Source organism: Anthonomus grandis, chromosome 3, assembly GCF_022605725.1.
Source record: "Anthonomus grandis grandis chromosome 3, icAntGran1.3, whole genome shotgun sequence".
Lineage (NCBI taxonomy): Eukaryota > Metazoa > Arthropoda > Insecta > Coleoptera > Curculionidae > Anthonomus > Anthonomus grandis.
The window spans coordinates 37,490,866-37,512,933 of NC_065548.1; the positions used below are offsets into that span (position 1 = coordinate 37,490,866).

General features: G+C 33.4%; 1 protein-coding gene across 5 annotated transcripts in view; it reads left to right on the forward strand.

The window, feature by feature from the left end:
• Positions 1-22,068, forward strand: part of LOC126734444 (nose resistant to fluoxetine protein 6-like) — an 88,387-nt gene that overhangs the window by 47,380 nt on the left and 18,939 nt on the right. For 4 of the 5 annotated variants that reach the window (XM_050438093.1, XM_050438090.1, XM_050438091.1 and 1 more), the window contains exons 2-7: positions 1,196-1,344; positions 6,769-6,998; positions 7,092-7,198; positions 7,256-7,449; positions 7,525-7,694; positions 10,294-10,462. In XM_050438093.1, the coding sequence (XP_050294050.1) occupies positions 1,213-1,344; positions 6,769-6,998; positions 7,092-7,198; positions 7,256-7,449; positions 7,525-7,694; positions 10,294-10,462 (1,002 nt within the window). In that variant the 5' untranslated portion in view covers positions 1,196-1,212. Of the gene's footprint in view, positions 1-969; positions 1,086-1,195; positions 1,345-6,768; positions 6,999-7,091; positions 7,199-7,255; positions 7,450-7,524; positions 7,695-10,293; positions 10,463-22,068 lie in introns of those variants that run through there. The other variant, XM_050438092.1, reaches the window with a different exon arrangement.

Sequence of the window (22,068 nt, forward strand, 5' to 3'; positions counted from 1 at the left end):
TATTTAAAGTTGTCACCGTTTTAAATATAAAACTTAAACAAATTTATTAGTTTAGTAATTTGTCTAATAAAGTTAATTAGTATATAATTAAACAGGTTCTTCAAAACACTGTGAAGTAATTTACTTTGGAGTAGTATAGATTTCTTCACCAAAAATATTTTCACCCTTTACCTTTTTTTATTTAATTTAACGCGTAGTTTTATTTGAGGTAGGGAAATGAAGTAGCAGTGAGCGATACATTGAGTCTACTAATAACAAATAACTTCGAGGGCATACGATAACCAGAACTATTCCAGTTTAGCAAACAATAATTGAATAGTTGTTTATCAAAGTCTTCTTAGTGCGGGTATACACGATCCGGTTTCAACGGATGCGGTTCTACCGCATGGGATATACGCGATACACATTGCGTTGCATACGGATATGCACTAAGAAAAAATCCAAAATTTAATTGCTTCGAGACTTAAATCGAGAAATAATGTCTTCATTGCTAAGAATTATTTGTGGTCTTGACGCAGAAGATTTTTTTTGCGAGAGTCAGTATAACGTAAACATTAAAGGCATCTATATTTTGAAAGTGGTGTAGAAAAAAAATTGACAAATTTTATACAAATATTCGGCAGTATTATGATAAGTTTTTCGATTATTATATAATGTCTAAAAAATCATTTGGCGAATTGTTGACTGTGTTAAAACAAGATATTTAATGTAATAATTTTTAGTGAAAATAACTAAAAACGTGCGTTAGAAACGGAACGTGTATCGCGATACATTTAAGTACATGTATTGGCTAGGACCATCCCTTCGTCCGTCGCCCGTTGCTAGAACCGCAGCAAGTTCTACAAGTTCTACCGCAGCAAGCTGCGTTTCTCTTTCGTCGATGCGGTGCTATAACGCATCGTATATCGCCTCCTATTTAATAATTCTAATCCTATTTAATAACGGGAGAAGAGAGAAGGCATTTAATAGATGTAAGAAATAGCGTGTAAAATAAATTAACAGTTAATCGTCATCAAAACAGCAAACAACTTGTATAAAATATTTCAAGCATTCTACATTTAAATTTACACTATGGCGTAATTAAAGTAAGTAACTACGATCTGGCAACGGATGCATAACTTTATAATTCAAATACTAATTCGTAAAACCATTTTATTCATGAAACCTATAATATTTAATTATGCTTTTTTTTCAGATGACAAATATGAATTAATGCCCGAGCTATTCTATTTGGATAATTTTGATCAATGCATGCTTAAAGGTGAAGACGCTCTATTTTGTACTTTTACCTTTACTTTGGGACCACTGGGGAACTCTAGCGACTTTGTATGGAACATCATCAAGGTAATGCCTCAAAAAAAAAAACTTTCTTTTTCGCAAAAAAATCTGATCTTTTTTTGTTCTTTTTGGTCTTTTTGTGTTTCTCTCTGTCAAAACGATATTAAAAAAATAAAAGTGTTAAATGTAATTTAAGCGTAGGTCATACAGGGTCCATTTAATATCCCGGTGCTCGATTGCCGCTAAATCTTGAAATGGAAAAAACTTTAATAGGGGGAATGTTAATTAAGTTAGAGGGGCTATTTTTTAAAATTATTTTGATTGATACAGGGTGTCCCAAAAAAGCATGGTACACAATTTGATTTTTTTTTAAATGACACCACCTATCTTTTTTTCCGAAATGGGGGTCTTATTTGATTGACTCTCTCTACGTTGCCTAGTTATTAACAATTTAAAGAAATTTTCACGAAAACCAATGTTTCACTTAAATTTTAATATTTACCACCGACGTTTTTTATCTTTTTAAAAAATCTATGTCCTTGGCCAAGTTAATTTTATCTTTCGAAATTCCAGAATTTATTTTTTTTATACGGTGTGATCAAAACCGTTACTCAAATAATGATATTTTCAATTCAATTTTGCGCTATTTTTTTAAATAGAACACCCTGTATCTAGTAAAGCGTTTTGATAGAGCATTTTTTTAATTTTGAATTTGCTACTAAGTTTGCCTTTGTCTCTAACCGTTTTCTCAAAATTTGTTTTTAAAGGAAGAATACATATTTTTTTCATAGGCATTACAACGTTTATTTTTACTTAAGAATGATTACAGCATACTGGAAGCGTAGATTTCAAAAAACAAACTAGAACAAAAACAGTTTTAAATGAAGAAATTAAATTGGCATTCACCAAGTCGGTTGTAGAAAATAAAAAGGACTTACAAATACAGAAATCGTTCGTAGGAAAATGCCAAAAGAAAAATAAGTATCACTCCCATCAAATTTAGTTACATCAAGAAATCATCAAAAATATTAACAACGTTACCCTACATAGATTTTTCAAAAAGATAAAAAGTCTCGCTGGTAAATATTAAAATTTAAGCATTAATTTTACAAAGCAACGAAACAATTATAGACGTCAAATCAGGCTGTTCTTCCTTCTTTGGGCTAAATGGATCGACACAAACATTGTGAAGTTTGCTCCATACATACTGCTCTGATTTCTGCCGCTGTATTTCCGTGTGCCTTTAGGAAACAAACAACTCTTCATATTCAATTCATAAGTTGTGGAACCACTAATAGAAGCGGCCATATTTATGCCACTGCCGCAAAAAATGGCTTTGGATTCTTGAACTCTGTGACAAATGTTGTAGTAACGAGGTAAAGATTCAACAGAGCATTTAAAGTTTGCTGCCTCCCTAATTCCTGAAAAGCCTCTTATCCATTACTTTATCTTATCCAGACTGTAATTTCAGTCTTAGTAAGCCCCTGTCTGAATATTTTATTGGGCTTCTACTTCTGGTATTTATCCAATTTTTTATAAATACTTATATAAGTATTTATAAAAAAGCTTAGTCAGGTTGCACTACATAGACTTTTTAAAAACATCCGACAGTGCGAGTCATGCGCATCTGGTCGAAAAGTTGGGTACGAACCTTGTCAAATCAACATACCTGTTTATTTGGACATACTGTTTCTCGAGCATTACAATCCAGGACGGGTCATTGCTGTTTTATAATTTGCCTCTCCCTTTTGCGGTCCTTTATTAGATCCTCAGCTCGTTCGATATTTAAAGTCCGCTGCAATATTATCTTTTCATCGCATCCTTTGCCTTTCCAACGGTTTTATTCCTTCTGGGGTTACTTTCCATATAAACTTACTAACTAACTAACGATACATTGATCTTGTCTCTTAACAGGTCCATCTTAATCTTTCTGACTTTATTATTTTCACTAGATCTTTGTTTGGCAGCGAAATATATTTGAAGGCCCCTCTCCCCTAGGGCCATTCCTTCTTGGAATGTGTTACTTCAAGAAGGTGGTCGTAGAAGTTGGCTGTAGATAGAGATAGTGTGTTGTAGAAGAAACGAGCATTTTTGCGACTATTAGTTAGTGCCTCGTGTAACAGTTATTTATTCTGCAAAACTGTCTTCGTTCTGCTAATCTAGGGCAGTAGAAAAATGTGTGTTTAGCCGTATCTGAGGCGCCACAATAAGAGCATTCCTCTTTTTGACTTTAGTTAAAGCGCTTTGGGTAGGCTTGGAAATGCCCTTGGCCAGATACTAGCTGCGTCAGTCAAAAGTCTGTTTCACCGTGTTTCCTTTCTGCCTAAAGTCTTGCCTTACGTTGGGTATTAGCCTTTTCGTTCAATCTGCTATGCCATTGTCGTGATTGTACTCTTGCGACTGGGGCAATACTTCTTCATTTCTACGTTTCTGGCTTTTTTTCTTTCCTCTCTATTCGAGCGATTCTAATCTGTCTTGCTAATAAGTGTATTGGAGGAGTTATTGCTACTACTACCAGTGCCTTCGTTGATGTTGTCCTGTACGAGCAAATTATTCGAATTGCAGTTTTTCTTTGCACACTTATGGAGGGCTTTCTGTGGGTCTCTTTTTCTATGGGTTTTTGCCATTTCGATACACCATCATGTATAATGGATTCCACAACCGAAGCTAGTATTTTTCTGCATTCTTTGCGTGGTTTGTACGTTTTTGGGGTTAGGCGGCTTAAGTTGTTTAAGGCTTTGTTGGCTTTTTTAGCAACGATTTTAATAGGGTTTGCAAAGGTAAGATTCTTATCTAGATTGATGCTCAGATACCTGAGAACTTCCTGATTTTCAGTGATGTGTTTTATTTACAGTCACAGAAATGGTCTTGGTTTTTCTACCTGCAATAAGCAGCACTGTCTCAGTTTTGTCCAGCGCCATTTTTAAGTTCTTCCTCTTAATCCATTCCGTAATTTTATTTAAGATGTGATTTCTTGTGACCTTCATCATCTCCTTTTTTCTAGTTCTTACTCGGATACCCAGATCATCCGCGTATCCGATTAGAGTTTCGCCTCTCAATACTGGTAAATTTAGGATCCCGTCATAATAGACGTTCCACAGACTTGTTAGTCTTTTTTGTCTCCCTGCTTGTTTTTTTTTCTAGAGTTTATAACATTTAGACACTGAGTTATGCGGGCTGCTAACCACGGCTTTTATTACTTCTGGCAGTAGGTTGTTAGATCCTGACGCTTTATTTGGTTTAATTGTCTTAGCTGCAGTAGTCAAAACATTTGTGGTAAATAATGGGATATCTGCCTTTCTTTTGTCTGGGCCATATTTCTATCTGATGCTCGAAGTCCCTTAGCTATATCAAGTGTCTTTTAAGCAGCCTTTCTTGCATCTCCTATAGCCCTCTTTGATGCATTTCAATCCTACCTGTACGTGTCAGTGGTAGTTCTTTTTCGTGTATCATCTCTGCTTTTTTTTGCCCTGGTCATAACTCTTTTGCTATGTATATACCTGTTTTTCACCTCTGCTAGTTCTGGTATCCACCAGTACGCTGCTGTTTTCTTTCTCCCGTTTTTTTCATGGAAGGCAACGTCGCAGGCGTTTGATACAATTGTGATAAATTCCTCAGCGCTCTCAAACGATTTCTGCCTGTTTTCAAGATGTTTCGAAATCTCTGTGTACATTGAGTTTATGCTTTCTTTTTTGAATCACCATCCTTTTCTTTCATTTTGTATATTCTTGTTTTCCATACAGCTTGTCTTGATTTTGTACATAATATCTTGATGATAGTTGAGGTTTTCATTCTCAATTGGCTATGTTTTTTTAACTTCTATGTTTTTGGTACTGAAAGTAGTAAGATCGATATCGGAGTCGCTGCTTCTTCTTACAAAAGCTGGAACGTCGTCCCTGTTTTCAATTATAAGGTCGTCCTCCGCCAGCTATTCTGCTAGGAACTCTTCTCTTTTGTTGCTATTACAGAGGACAACGGGAACAAAACAAACTTCCATAGGCGTTAAAATCGCCTCCAATTAGAATGCACGAATGTTTTCTCGTATCAGCTCTGAAGCTTTCAAGAAATTCCGTGAATTATGCGAATTCAATATTCGCAGATATAATAACAGCCATATAGTAATAATAATTTAGAATTTTAACATTTGTAGATTTAGTTGCTACATCCTGTTTATCATTTATAATCCACTGGCCAAGGGCATTGAGATATTGGCTGCTTTCTCGCTGGCTTTTGATACAAACTTTTTAAACACTTCGCATTTAGTTGTTCCTACCTTTGCCAAGAGTATTTACAGTCCTAGCAGCGGGCCACATTCTTTCACAGTCTTCAGCTTTATATCCGTAATAACCAGAGTTGTAGTAAAGCATTGTTCTGTTGAATCTTTTACAGCTTCTTGAATGATGACCATGTTCTGAACATTTATAGCACCTTGAAATATGAATTTGCTCTCTTATGTTGCAGTTGCACCATGTAATCTTTACTTGTCTCATAGTTCTAAGAACCTGAGCGGTTTCGGTGTCGATATCTATGGATGTTACTTGTCCTTTGAAGGAAGTTGGTCTTAGGGTTTTTACCTCAAGATTGCTCTGATCCATCTTTACCTGGGTTTTGATAGGTTGTTTGATTTCTTCCAGTGTAGTGACTGCATGCAGTCCGTATAGATGAAAAGTTACTTTGAGCTTCTATGAGTTTCCTATTTCTAGGTTACTTAGTTTTTCTCCGATTACAAACTTACCTTGGTCAGCTTTTTCCCTTCCATGCCTTCTGTCATTGTCAAAAGCATTTCTGATTTTCTGGGCTCTCGCAGGCTGTTGATTTCTATATCTAGCTTTTGGAGTGTTACATTTTGCTATATCTTTTTTAATAGGTCTGAAAATGATTTTTCGCCAGTCATGACTATGACGTCTTATGAGGCATTTCTCATGTTTCACATATCTGGCTAGTGATTTAGTACTTTTAATTATATATTGGTTTTTATTCTGCAATTCTGAGTATTGATGGATGCACACCACTTACGGGAATTAATATTTATTGATACTCAGCTTCTGCAACAGGATTTGGACAGGATAGGATAGGATTAGTAGGATTAATGGCCTAGACCTTAATAAATAAAATTTTCACTAAATAGTTTCTTTTCATTTTTAAATAATTGATGTCTCCAGCTTGCGAGGGATCTAGGAGTTTTTGATGATAAATTGACGTTTGCCTATACATCAAAAATATTAGTATCCTTTAGTATTCAGCCTGTTTTAAGCGTCTTTATTGCTCACTTGTTCATTCTGATTTATTTTTTGCCCACGTATTAGTTTATTCTTAATTTTACCCTTTATTATATTTTATGTTACATCTTCATTCATTACCGACCACCCTGTACAAAAAAATTATTCGTAGGCTAGAAATATTTAAAATCCAAAACAATATATGTATGTTGTCAAATTATTATGCATACTCAGCGTAACGGCCAAACTGAAATGAAAATTACTTTTTTAGAATATCAGTTCGAATGAACAAAACTATAGACACGATCAACTTAGACATGGAATATGCGTTCCAGAAAAGTGTCAGGATGAATATAATAACAGCTCGTCAGTTGAGCATATTCTTCAAAAGTGTTATAATCAAAAATATAACACTCTTGGCCTCAAGGGGTCTATCTCTCAGTTAGTCTGTCAGAGTAATAAGGCGAGTTTTAGTATTGATTTATATGATATTATATATGGGTAAGTTTAAGTCTAAAGTTGTCTTTAATATTATATCCTATTATCTTTAAAAAAAAAGCTTTGGAAGCACTCACAAAATTCTTTATTTCTTAGAAGCATTATGTTTTCGTACATAATTTTCGTCATAGCCGCTTCGGTTTACGAGAGATACTATCTTTATGGACAAAAACTGAATATGTATGATTCTGGTCCTAGTAGAGGTACATATCTTTCAAGGCAACTAATTTTAGAATAATAAATTTACTAATATATTTTAGTTGGACTACTAATCTCAGCTTTTTCTGTACCTAAAAACTGGGAAAGATTAAGATCCACGGATCCCTCTTCTGATCACCGGAAACTGAGATCCATCCAAGGCATTCGATTTTATAATATGATTTGTGTTATTATGTCTCATACTATTATGGGTATATTAGGAGGACCAGTTTCAAATCCTTTATATACAGAACAAGTATGCAACTATCGACATATAATTAATTATCTTAGCTTTTATCTTAATACTAAAAATATATTTTTTTTTATATAGAGTACCACAAAGGTGTTAAATATGTTCATTGCAAATGGTTGGTATGTGGTACAAACTTTTTTCGTTATATCTGGATGGCTTCTCACATATCACTTCTTTGTTATGACTGCAGAAGTTAAGAACTTACGAATATCTCATGTGTTTTGGACTATTATAAATAGATATATAAGGTAAGGTATATCAAAGGTAATGTTATGCCAAGTAGATATTTCTAGTTGATTTTTTTAAAAATAAAATTGAAAGTTAAAGCTATTAATTTTTTATCTCCTTAGTTCCCTCCTTTAAGTTTTTATGGGATCTGTAAAAATATTTTAAGCGCTTTAGCGTAAATATAATAGACAAAGTAAAATTGCAGTCATATTCTAAAACTATATTTTTAAGTTCATTCATCTCTTTTGCTGAAACTGCCCCTCTTGCTGAACCTGCTACATATTCTCTTCTGCTCTATATACTGTCACACATGTTTCCTTCTTAGGACAGAGCCAGTTGTAATATTTGTATCAATCACGAGCTCTATCTGTATTAAAAAAGGCTATTTTACTTCGCATATCTATCAACCCAATAATTATAGTAATTTTCAAGTACCTTCGACCCTCTTTTCTTGAGGTTCTTCTGTTCTCCGGCATCTGGCAACCGTTTCATATATGAGTTTAACATATCCTCCTGAATCTGAAATTCCTTGGATATTAATAGAGGTTTCTTTGTTTCTTACTAAGGATCTTCCGTGATTGCATACATCTATCTTGTATTTATTGCAAATTCATTTTCTTAATGATTACATAATGTTTTTGCGTGAAGGTTTTAGGAATATTTAACTTACTATTGATAGCAAATTGCCCCTCAAATAAGACCTTGTTATTTTGAAATGCCCTTAATAATGTGGTTTATGGACGTGACTCCTCGTTCCCGCCAATGGTACTTTTAATTTAAATGACTCTATTGAAAATTATCAGTCTCATTACTTTTTAACAATGTTTTTATTATTCACTAGAATTTAACTTAAAAGTTTTCTCATTACTGATTTTCAATTCCGTGGCTTTCCACAGGTCATTTTATTATCCCTTTTTTTGTTCGTTGCCTTGTTTTATTAAAATAAATTTTCCATGATAAAAATGCAAATGCTCGGTTTTAAGAGAAGAGTATACAAACATAATGGTTAAAAAGATAGTATGTGTTTTTCAATCCTGTTTCGCAGGAAATTCTGAATGAAAATAATAATTAGAATTCTTATCCTTTACTTGAATTTGTATTAAATGAATGGTTATATCTTGTCATTATAGGCACGGAACCCAGGTTTGTAATATCAGTAAGGCAATAGGCCTAGTGGGGTCCTAGACCTCACTCTTCATAGACACAATGTTAGCGATAAAATAACTAATTGGCGTAGTTCTTCAGGAACTGTTGCGGGAAAGTATAGCAATAATAGTAGCAACACCGACAATCATTGACTTGGTGGAGGTCCAAATGCGTAAGGCAATCAAAATGCTTATTAGGAGAACCGAAGTAGAAAATAAATAAAGAAATAAAACAGTCTGGTAGGACAATTACTAAGAGGAATCAATGTAAGAAGATTATTTAATAAAGTCAAGACTGTAACACATTTAAATCCAAATAAATAGATTTTAATAAAGAGATTCGTAAGGTAAAAAGGAAATCATGAGATTAATTCTGCCAGGAAATTACATATAGTCGCGCATATGGTAGATCACACAGAATCCTCAGAATCAAAGATGGTCTACCGGAGGAACTCGACTATAACTAGCAAACAAAATAGGACATCAAAGCTTTCTTAAAGACGAACAAGGTCAATAAAATCTAGATAGCCAGTAAAATACTAACTACTAATTGAAATCTACCAAATAATGCTTTAAAAAGGCAAAGCAATCCTACTGCCACAACTATGCAAAATATTTACAGCATGTATAGCATCATATATCTCTGCAACATAGTAAAAAGCCTCTATAGTATACCTACAAAAAATTGATAGACCTATAAAACCAACTGCCAAGTGATACAGACCTCTCAACTTCATATCATTCCTAATAAAACGAAAAGGGAAAGTTCTCTTTGAAAGAGATCACAAAGTCACAAATTAATATGCTTTCACCCATTCTGTGGCATTGCGGCGGGGCTGTTTAAGGCTGGTTTCAGATGTCAGGAAAAAGGCAGGCTAAAAAGTAATTCCTGACAACTGATAAGCATTACACAGGCTTGGATTTGAGCGTTTGGAAGACTATAAGCCAGAAGCAAGCAAATATAAGAAGGAGCAAGTGTCATGCCTTTGGAATATAATCATGAAGGCCGGCCTAAATAAAGACTTTACTATTCTTGACTCTTTTACAATAACTACATTATGAGCACGCCAGCCGTCTTGTTGAAAATAGACCAATCCCAAAATTTTTGTTTAAATCAGGGAGGATTAGAGTGGAATATTATTATTGTTATTCTGTAAAAAAGAAAAACAGCAAATACCTATTAGACGACCGGAGGCGGCTGCTCATCGATGAGTGGAAGCGGTGTTGCCATTATTTTGAACAATGCGTAATCTTCAATTCTCCGACCTGTATACTAAACGTACGCTTCATCCATGAAACACACTAAACTTGATTTTTATCGCATTAAACATAAATATTCGTTAATTAACTTTAAAAGGTCCTTTCCAGCATGATTTTACGGTCTTAAGTTTTAAGAAATTCAACATATATAAATTAATTGATTTAAAGATGTTATCATTTTTAGTAGTAATAAAAAAATTTCTAATCATGGTAGGTTAGCACCAGCAGTGGCTGTTATGGTCGGCTTCCATAGTACTTGGCTAGTCCACTTATCTCGAGGCCCCTACTGGGATATGTTCGTAGGCGAAGAGTACAGAAACTGTCGCAAAAACTGGTGGACCAACTTGTTATTTGTTAATAACTACGTGGATAATAACAACATGGTAGTATTTATAGTTAAAATATCTCATGAGCCTATAAATCTTGATTTCTTATCGTGAATTTTTTACAGGAATTTAATAATTTATGTTCAAAAGAGGTTAAATGAATTTTCAACATTATATAATAGTGTTAATTTTGATTTCCAGAGGGACGTGCTTCTATTTATAGCCGTATAATATAGGGTAATCCAAAAATAAGATGTTGCGTTACACATTCAAATAAAAAACTGAACTTTTTAAAATGTTTAGATCTTTGTTACAAAGAGCGTGCATTTACCTCCATGCAATAATAAAGATTTTGTTAGAATCCAGTCCTCACATTTTCAAGCACGTCTTGAGTTATTTTTTCTACAATAATCCACTTCCGAAGATCTAAAATAGAATGTGACTTCATACTAGAGACTTTACACGCTTCATCTTGTTCAAATTGAATGTCACTCTCATTATAATTAACGTAATTTTCTTTGATTTCATCAACTCGTGACTCTATTGTATTTTCTAACATATCCAATGTTTGTGTGAGTGAAGTTTCCAGAAATAAAGAGAGGTCCTATAATAGTATTTCCGAAAATTATTACCTCTCGAACAAATGTAGATTTGAGCCACTCTAATATCGACAATTATATCTTTTTAAAGCACCATGCATATTGAACGTATACTCATGCAAGAAACAAATATTAAAGAACAGACTTTTAAGAGAAAAGGCTGTTTTGCGGCTTCAATTCTAACTGGTCAATTTCGATGGCTCGGGAACTTTCGATGGCGATTACGGCGAATATTAAATAGACAAATTTTTCTAACCCAAACAGCTTAATAAAGATTGAAGATAGGTATAATATTTTTTAGCCAAATATTACTTAAAACTTCAGAGAATATTTAAAAATAATAAAATTAATATTTCATTTAAAATTATAAAGTTTTACGTAAATAAGTTATTACGTAAAACTTTATAATTTTAAATGAAATATTAATTTTATTATTTTTAAATATTCTCTGAAGTTTTAAGTAATATTTGGCTAAAAAATAGTAGTTAGATTAGATAGAATAGATAATAGAGATAGAATTAATTTTAGATCACTCTATATTAGCTGAAAATACATATTAGATGAAAATACGTTACGATGAAAATATATTAGATGAAAATACATACATTAAATAGGCGAAGTCACCTTCGAAAATGCTGAAAACTAATAAATCAAACATAGAAGAATAGTAATCGCCCTAAAACTTAGCACAAACCCCTACAAGTAAACAAGAATATATATATTATACCGGGTATCCAGGAACTCTACCGAGAAACTTTACAGGGTGATTCTCCCACAAAAAATAAGATTTTTTTTATAGGAATGTATGTCCTAAACGTCTTACTTGTGAATCTAAAAATTCAAATATTAGATAGGGGTATTAAAAACCTTAAATGTAAATATTTTTTATTTAATTTGCAGAAGTATTTTATGCACTGGGGGCATTTTTGACGTACAAAAAAAAATAATAGTTTATCGTAAATATGTTTTAGTAAAAAAACAGTACATTTTTCTAAAATATATATTTTTTTTCAATTCTTGTTTAGTTTTGAGCCAATTTGTATTCTTGAGTTTTTTTATTTAGGCACTCTTTTTGCGTAAATTAATAAGAACCACCTTGGAATGGTCAAATCGATAATATTTACTGAACAATTATTAAAATGCAGTTTTTCACCATTTTATACGATAACTGGGAGGAAAAGCAAACCGAAAGTGATTTTTAAGTGTTAATTCCTCTGATCACTAAATTCTAGTGTTGAATTAATTTTATTTATTAAACGTCAAACGGAAAATCATTATATTATTAAAAAAAAAATACAATAACAACAGCAAGAATAATAAAACAGAACAAAACATATTTATACATGACGGTCATCTGATTCAATACATAATCTGCATTACATTGCTCTTTTTGAAAAGGAACAGCAAATTCTTTAAACAGTCCCCACCTTAGAACATTGAATACACTAGAATAAACATTAGCTGCTTTGGATTGAGTGCAACATCTACACAAGGGGCAGAGGGGATATCTTGTTGATAAACATGCTTAGTATTCCATGTTGCCGGTGATTACTCAATTTTAACAGAAAAAAATAAAGTGATATAATAAATTATTATAATTAGCAGAAACTGAGTTGCATTCTTTACTATAAAGCAAAAGAAAGAGTGAAACTCGTCTAATAATCAAAACTATTTTATACTATATTTACACTAAACACTAATAAAAATGTGTAATTAAGTATATTATTATAATCTAGCATATTTATTGCTTATTCGAACTCGAAATGCCGCAAAATTAATGTGTGCAAAAATGGAGGTAGTGTCTGGTCGATATCCAGCGACCAAAGTCGAATAAAGAGGGCTGAACGGCAGGACCTCGTAACCCTTAAAGTAAGAATTTTACAGGCGAGAAGAAAAATCAATTAAAATACAGAAAAAAAATTCTCCGCGTTTTTGCTTTTTAAGTTAAATTTAAAATTAATACAAAAATATAATACGATACAAATTTGAATTAATTTTTATTTACAGAAACATTTATGTCGGTTACAAGGTACTGCATTTTTAAAAGTTTTGCTTACGAGGTAATGCACAAAGAACAGTTACACGAAATTCATCCATAACATTGTTTATTGAAAAACCAGTAAATAATAGAAACTAAAACAAATTTTATGCTTACAAAATACACAGAATATTATTAAATAAAATAAACTTCAATTCTAAATAAAATCAAAAATATTCTATTGTTAAATAAAAACTGTAATCACAGAAAATAGAAACTTTGTTAAAATATTGTCGATACAACAAGATAATCATTTTGCATCAAAAGGCAGATTATCGTAAAATGGCCAACAATCTTGAGGTATACATTTTTTTATTGCTTGAAGATGGTCATACTTCGTTTTGGTTATTTTATTTTTCTGTTTATATGGGCGGGAAATTTAATAAGCTCAAAATTTTTGATTTTATTTAGACGATTGAAGATCTCATGAAATAATTCATCGTTAATAATACTCTAATGCTTGAATATCCGTCACAAGCGAGGTTTTTGATGGTTTTATTGACCTATATTTCATTAGGTCTTTTCTACTAAAATCCCTAAAAAAATCGAAATCTTTCGTTTTTGCCACGTATGGTGTCGAATATCTGGCTTCGCATGTAATTCTCAAATAATCACTAGGTAAGTATATTTCTTTGTTTTTAAGTCGCTTTTCTATTGCGCTATGCACTGAGTCACACTCCATTTGAGTATGACCCTTTTCAAGGTATTTTTGGGTGATTTTGATATCATATTTTTCACTCAGGTATAATAAAGCATTGGCCAAAATCGCATTTCTATTCTGAGCAGTACACCCATCGGAGTATATTATAATAGGTTTTTTGTTACCACCACTAAGAAATTTTTCTTCAAGAAAATCAAGCAAAAAAGATGCGTATGTTGAGGCCTGTCCATCTGCTTGAGTTTCATTATACCAATAGCAAACTACTTCTTTAGTAGCCAAACTGTAAATAGTTAAATTGTGAGAACACAATTTAGTTTTGTAATACAGTGTACTCGCTGCAATCTGAGGTGATAGCTTAACAGCTTGTTCATCCATTGTAATAACGTTACATCTTTTCAATAGTGCATCTGCTTTATCTTTTTCTTTCTCAGCTCTGGCCCTATTTTTCGCATCTATGTGCTTATTGTAGTCTTCATCAGATACGTTTCCATTTTTAAACATAAAACAAAGATCGCACTGATCCTTTCGAGAAGAAAAAATAGTAATCTTCATTGATGTAGCAACCTGCCTTAATAGCTTATAACAAAGAGCTTTACGATTTTCAGTCTAACATTCCTGTTGGTAAACTTTATACAAATTGTTCCAAGACTGAAAATTTTGCTCTAGATAAAGCCTGTCTGTATCCTTCCTACAGTAATGGGATGGTAATTTATTTAATTTAGTTAAAAATGTGTCTAAAAATTCTCTATCTTCCTTAAAAATATCTAGACGCTTCACTTGGGTATCACGTGCTTTTACTATCTCATGATTTGCCGATAAAGCCCAAGATCTTGCAGACCATTCTCCTAAGGTTAAAGTATTAAGATACATTGACTTACAAACTGGAAGGTGAGCATTGCTTAAAATAAGATGGTATTTCAATGTTATGGACCGTCTTGAATTTTCTGTTTCAGGCCTTTTTCTGTCACATACCTTTACTGTGGTTGCTACAAACACTTTTCTTTGTTCCCAGGACATCTCTGACCAAAATTTGAAAAAAAAATTTTTTCTATCATCCGTAAATTTTTGGCACTGTTTTGAGGGATCTTTGCAATTGCATCGAGGCTTTAGACGTCTTTCTTCTCGTGGAGTATCTTGAAAAGTATTGTTTTGACCCTTCGGTTTCCTAAATCCAATGTATTTCCCTCCACTCATTCTTTGTTTTTTGTTGACTTCTCTTTTTCTTTGGCCTTTGGTGCGTTTCTTTATTTCTAATTGCGTTTCATCTTCTGAACTGGAGCTGTTTTCTAGCACACTATCGTCAGGCGTGTTCGTATCTTTAATCGCGTCTCCTGTGGCCATTGATTCTAGATCTGATTGAATTTCTGCGTCTATCAAACTTATTTCATCACTTTGTCGTTCTTTTGGCGTTGAAGTTTCGATCTCAGAAGTCTCTAAAGTGCTCTCTGGTTGCTGCTGGGAAATACAAAGCTTATCTCTAAGAACTATCCCTTCTTGAATTGCGTCTTCCATCAGGCAACTTTTTTGTTCTTTTGGGTTTCGTTTATAATTGAACTTCTCATCTCAGAGGTTTCCAAAGTGCTTTCGAGTTGATGCTGGGACATGCTAAAGTCATCTGTAAGAACTATCTCTGCCTCCTGGATCATTACCGCTACATCTTTGGGACTTAAAGCTTCAGCAAAGATATTGAAACTATTAAAAGAATCGCTTAAATTGGCTTTGCCTGGGCGAGTTTCTTGTTCTTCCTTGGGCTTTGAAGAGCCAGTGCATTCATCATAATTTTTCTTGTTCGGCTTGACATCTTTAGCTGTCGTGTTGGAAAATCAGCCTATAAGAGATACACATGTGTTAGTATATCTAGTAAAATTGTAGTAGCAAATCTAGTAGGAAAAAGTGGACATTCCCACACGATCTTTAAAATTGCTTTTCGAGGCACAAGCCAAGGCTAGCAAAACAAAGTTCGAATGTATTTAGTACCTTTTCTTACGGGGTATAGCTACATACATGCTGTTTTTCCAAAAAACCTAAAAGTTCTTAAAATAGATACTATTTTAAAAACACTAGTTTCTCCTTATTCTTTTAATTAATTTATTGTTCAAAATATTTTAATATTTTTCTTAAAATCCTAACAGTGATTTTCTGTTGCCAGGCAAAAAAGTAAATGGAAGAAAATTTTTCTTAGCAAAAAAATAACTAACAATGGTAGTATTTCTTATCGGCTTTAAAAAAAACTGTAGTCTTAGGCATAATATAAAGTTTTACTTAAGTCTGAAGTGCAGAAACACAAAAACAGTACCTCGTACCCACAATAGAAGATAATAGGCAGGACCTCGTAACTGAAACATCAAAAAAATGTGACTAATTACTAGCAAATTACTGACTAAAATTGCCATTAACATTTAAAATTACATTAGTTAAACGTACATGTACCCAAATAAGATCACACCATGTAAAATAAAAAGAAAATTCAATGATATAAAAGAAGTTATTCTGGACTTACCTCTGAGCACCACAACCATTTACGGGAAACTGAGCGGTTACGAGGTAATGTGTCAACAATTTGGCGCGAAATAGATACGAGGTTATGTTTTCTTTTAAATTCTGCTTAACGGATTTTTTTTTTAAATTTGAGTATTTTTCAACAGATGGCGATACTAATTCTGAAAAGAAATATATCAAAATCCCATTTTAATAATTTAACGGGTTACGAGGTCCTGCCTTCCGGCCCTCGATATGTCATTCAGCATTATATTTATAGTCGGCGCCCATTATTATTTAATCAATATAATGCCCGTATCCCCTAGAGTTGGTGTTTTAATGATTCTTTGGCTAGATATTGACAATGGATAACTAAATCGGTTTAAAGTCGGTATAAACTGCGACAAACTAAGGTTTTTTTGTAAAAATTTATTAAAAGGTTAACTTCCAAAGGATACGAATTAAACTCTTTTCTGTAATATATAATAAATATCTAAACGGATTTGAGATGATTGCAAACCTCTACAAACGAAACTTTTTGATTAAAAATTATTGAGTATATTATTGAGATGATATGAATGGCTATAACTGCCAAAGGATATAGATAAAACTTACATGAGATAAGATAAGAGTTACATAGCCCTTTATATTTTTTAACATCTATCAATTTAATAATTCTTTACCAAAAACTTTTGTTTGTAGAGGTTTGCAACCATCTCAAATGCGTTTAGATATTTATTGTAGAAAAAAATATTAATTCAAATCCTTTGGGAGCCTTTTTCATTTCTTTAACATTCGACTTTTTAAGTAATTTTCACAAAAAAGCTTTAGTTTGTAGAGGTTTATAACCACTATAAATTGATTTAGTTATTGATTGTTAATATCTGGACCAAAAATATGAAAATTCCTTGGGAATTTCAGGCATATATCGATTAAATAACATCGGGCGCGGACTATAAATAGGTTGCTGGCACACGACATATGCTGCGTTCTAGATTTTGGTCGCTGGATATCGATCGGGTGCTAGGTTTTACAGATTGAAAAAATATCTAGAAAAACAAAATAAAGTGGTAACTTCGGATACGTGCATTGTAAACATAGAGGTATTCTACGTTGCCAAGAAGCTTTTTTTTCATTAACTTTTTTGTCAGGAATCTTTTTTAGTTTATTTTTTTATTTTACATCCAGTGAGAAAATTATAAACGAGGGAGAATATCTCGTTCCAAAAGGGCTTAAACTTTTTGAAAATGAAATGGGTAGAAATTTTTTTTATGTAAAATATTCCACACAGATGATTTTGACAAATGATTAACCGCAGCAAGGCTTTTTACACTAATTTCAGGATTTTCTTCAAGGGTAAAATAATTTCGTCAACATAAACAACGACACAATAATCAACACAACGCTAATAATAAAATGACTGATCCTGTCTCAGCTGCTAATGAAGTGCAGTAACGTAAAGTGTAATGGCCCGTTTTCACGCTCATGCAATTTGCCCCAATTGACTTGTGCATGCCCAATTTGCGCAAGTAAACTGTTGCATGAAAACCAAAATCGTTCACTTGCACAAGCCAAAAAGCTTGACTTGAGTAAATCTAGCGCGATCAGATATTTTGCATGTGGTTGGCGCAAATGCATGAGCGTATAAACGACACTCCAACTTTTTAAACACAGTTTTCGATCGCGCGAGTTATATGCCTAAGAAGAGCTGACTCTCCAGTGTAAATCTACCCACTTGCGTGGTTGGCTACATCAGTACTTTTTGCATTATATAAACCTTAGATTTTAAGTCGCTTCATCTCATTGTTTCTGTTGCTGCATGTTATACTGTCAGTTTGTACTTTTAGAAATAAATTGTTTTTAAAAAGTCTCCGTGTCGTTCAACGTTCGTATTTGGCGCAGTCGGTAGGATTGTGCCCTAGTCGTCCGGAAAGTCGGTCTACAAAATTTTCGTACCGTACGGAAATCGAGCCGGAAAACAAAGACTTCTAGGAGTGTTTTCCAACACTAATAGTGCAATCCAGAAGAACCAGCGACACCTGACACCTCTGTAGGCAGATTCAAGAGATCACGGGAAGAAGAAGTCACGCAGTAAGTGCCTTTTCCTTTCACCTCTATAAACCCTCTGTTTAAGGAATTTATAGGGATATTTAGGGATTTTCGCGAATTAAACGCATATAGATTTTATTTCCAGCATATTGAATGCAATTTTAGTCGATAGTTTCAACGAATTGATCGTATTTAATTTTAATCTCAAGCGCATGGATCGCATTTAGTTTTTAGAACACTTTATCATTTTTATGAACGATATAGAAGAACTAAGTACTTCACTCAGTGATTTATCTTTAATAGAAAAACTTATAGAAATGACTCCACCATCCACTACCCCCAAAGTAAATTGGGATCTTTTCAGATCTAAATTAAGCAATATTAAGCCTTACGATGGTGATTGCAATAAGCTTAATAAATTTATTAGTAGGTGCGAAAGCTTTATTGATAGTTATAGGAACCTCAACGACGAGGAATTAAATAAACATATATTCGAATGTATCCAAGAAAAATTAATTAATAAAGCTGAAAGTTTAGTCGGTAACCGCGCCGAAATAACTGATTGGTTTACTTTACGTGATGCTTTAATACAATGCTTTTCAGACCGTAGAGATCTGGATTGTCTAACTCAAGAGTTAGTTAGAACCAGACCTTACAAAAATGAACATTTATTAAGTTTTGGTAATAGGCTTCAACTTTTAAGAAGCGATATTGCTCAAAAAATAAGTAATGATTCTAGCTATAGTACTAATGAAAAACTTTGCCACATTAAACATTATGAAAAAACTGCCCTAAACACTTTTATTGCAGGCTGTACAGGCATTCAAAAAAATAATATGCATCTAAAAAGACCCGCCAGTCTTGAAGACGCAATGGCCTATATTAAAGAGTTCGAAAATTTCGAAAGGCTTTATGGCAGTTTCGAAACAAATAAGTTTCAAAAATCTAGTCACAATGCTAATAATAATGCTTATAATAACTTTAGGAATAGTAATCCCCCGAGTAACCCTCAGTCATATAATAGGCAAAATTACAATAACTCCTTTAATTCACAACCCAATCAACAACAGTACTATCAAACACCACAGTTCGCTAATCAACATAACTCTTTCACTCCACAAATGCAAACGTCCCAATTTCCAACTGGCCCTGTTAACATGCCACCCCCAAGACAGTTACCACCCCAAAAATACTTCACAAACAGTCAAGTTTTTGGAAAACCAAAGAATGTTTTCAAACCCGGTCAAATAAATCCGCGGGACTTACCAAAACCAGAACCAATGTCCACCACTTCTAGAAACCCTTCTATGAGAAGTTTCAGACCACCCCCACAGTATGGAAATCGTAACTATTTCCAAACAAATCCAAATGTAAAGCCCAACTTCACATTCCAGGAATTAAATCACCAGGAATATCCTGATGAATCCTCTGGAGAATATTCTGATAATTATGAAGGCGCATATTGCACCAATTATGCTGATAATTGGGAAACAGAATATGCTCAAGACTATTTTGATGAAATTGATCAAAATTTCGAATTAAACAAACAAGAGAAAAATCCCCAACATTCAAATGAAATTTATAATACTGACTCTCTAAATTTTCAAAACCTATCCATAACAGACCCAATAACATAATAGAAATAAATATTTCTTCTTATAACTCGCTACCCTATCTTGTAGTTAGTTCCCCCAAAACAAAATTGTTGATCGACACTGGTAGTAGTAGATCAATACTAAAACCATATATTGCAGAAAAATATTTCCCGAATTGTATATATAACTCTAAAAACATAATAAAGACAGCTGTAGGTAGCAAAAATACTCAGTATCAAGCTACAATCCCTTTACTGTCAGAATATGGAATCGACCATAAAATAAATTTTATACTTTTTGATTTCCATGATTATTTTGACGGAGTAATCGGGCTCACCGATTTACTAAAAACAAACCTAAACATTGACTTTAATAATCAAATACTTTGTAACAGCGAAACAACAATACCATTTAAGTTTCGACGACCCGAGGACGTTAACATCACCTTATCTTTAAACCCTCACGAACGCACATTAAAAAGTCTACCTGTTTCTGTATACGAAGGCGAAATATTAGTACCTTCGATGTACTTTGATCAGCTCTTTATCCCACAGACACTTAGCTGTGCAAAAAATGGTCATGCAACCCTTGAAATAATAAACAATACTGATAAGATTATTAATGCAACTTTAAACAGACCAATTAATGTCGAACCTTTTGAATCAGACACTTTTGAATTTTTCTCATACGAATGTATTAAGCAAATTTCAAAAAACAAATATTTTCAAAATTCACCATGTAATAACGATATAAAAAATCTTATTCGTTCAAAGCATATGAACTCTGAAGAATCGCTTGCTATAATTAATTTATGCACCGAATTCAAAGATATATTTTATAAACCAGGAGACGAACTTTCCTTTACGTCCAAAGTAAAGCATGAAATAAAAACTAGCGATGAGGTCCCTGTACACACTAAGTCATACAGATACCCCTATGTCCACAAGGATGAAATAAAATCCCAAATAAATGATATGCTCGAGAAAGGAATAATTCGACCTTCTACTAGTCCATGGAGTTCCCCTATATGGATCGTGCCTAAGAAATTAGACGCATCCAATCAACAAAAATGGCGTGTTGTCATTGATTACCGTAAAATCAATGAAAAGACAATAGACGACCGTTATCCAATCCCTAATATCACTGACATACTTGACAAACTAGGACGTTCACAATACTTTTCCACCCTTGATTTAGCCAGCGGGTTTCATCAGATTGAAATGGCACAGAATTCAATCCAAAAAACCGCTTTTTCTGTAGATAACGGGCACTATGAATATCTTAGAATGCCCTTCGGCCTTAAAAATGCCCCTAGTACTTTCCAACGTGTAATGGACGAAGTTCTAAAAGATCTTCAAAATAAAGTATGCATGGTATACATGGACGACATCATCATTTTCAGTACAAGCCTCCAAGAGCATCTTCAAAACCTCAAACTTGTGTTTTCTAAATTAAGAGAAGCCAAATTAAAAATCCAAATCGATAAATGTGAGTTCCTCAAAAAAAGAAGTTGAATTCCTAGGTCATGTTGTGACACCTCAAGGAATTAAACCTAACCCCAGAAAGATTTCAGCAATCCAAAACTTTCCAATCCCTCGAACTCCAAGAGAAATTAAACAATTTCTAGGCCTACTTGGGTATTACCGCAAGTTTATTAAAAACTTTGCAAAAATTACAAAACCCCTTACCCAATGCTTGAAGAAAAACGAAAAAGTAATGCACAATAAAGAATTTATTGATTGTTTCAAACTTTGCAAATCCCTTTTAATTTCAGAGCCGGTATTAGCCTACCCTGACTTTACAAAACCATTCGAACTTACAACAGATGCTTCGAAGTACGCCATTGGTGCCATATTGTCTCAAAATGGACACCCAATTAGTTATGCTTCCCGCACTTTAAACCCAGCGGAAACAAATTATTCCACCATCGAGAAAGAGCTTTTAGCCATAGTCTTTGGTTGTAAATACTTTCGACCATATTTATTCGGTCATAAATTCACCATACTATGTGATCATAAACCCCTAGTGTGGGTTTACTCCCTTAAAGAACCAAATAGTCGATTAGTTCGATGGCGACTCAAACTCGAAGAGTTTGATTATTTTATTAAATATCAAAAAGGCAAACAAAACCAAGCTGCCGACGCTCTTTCAAGGAATCCAGAAACTAAAAAACCCATAGATTTAAATGCCCTAGATACCTCCTCTATTGCAAACGAACATGGCGATATAGACGAAACAATAAA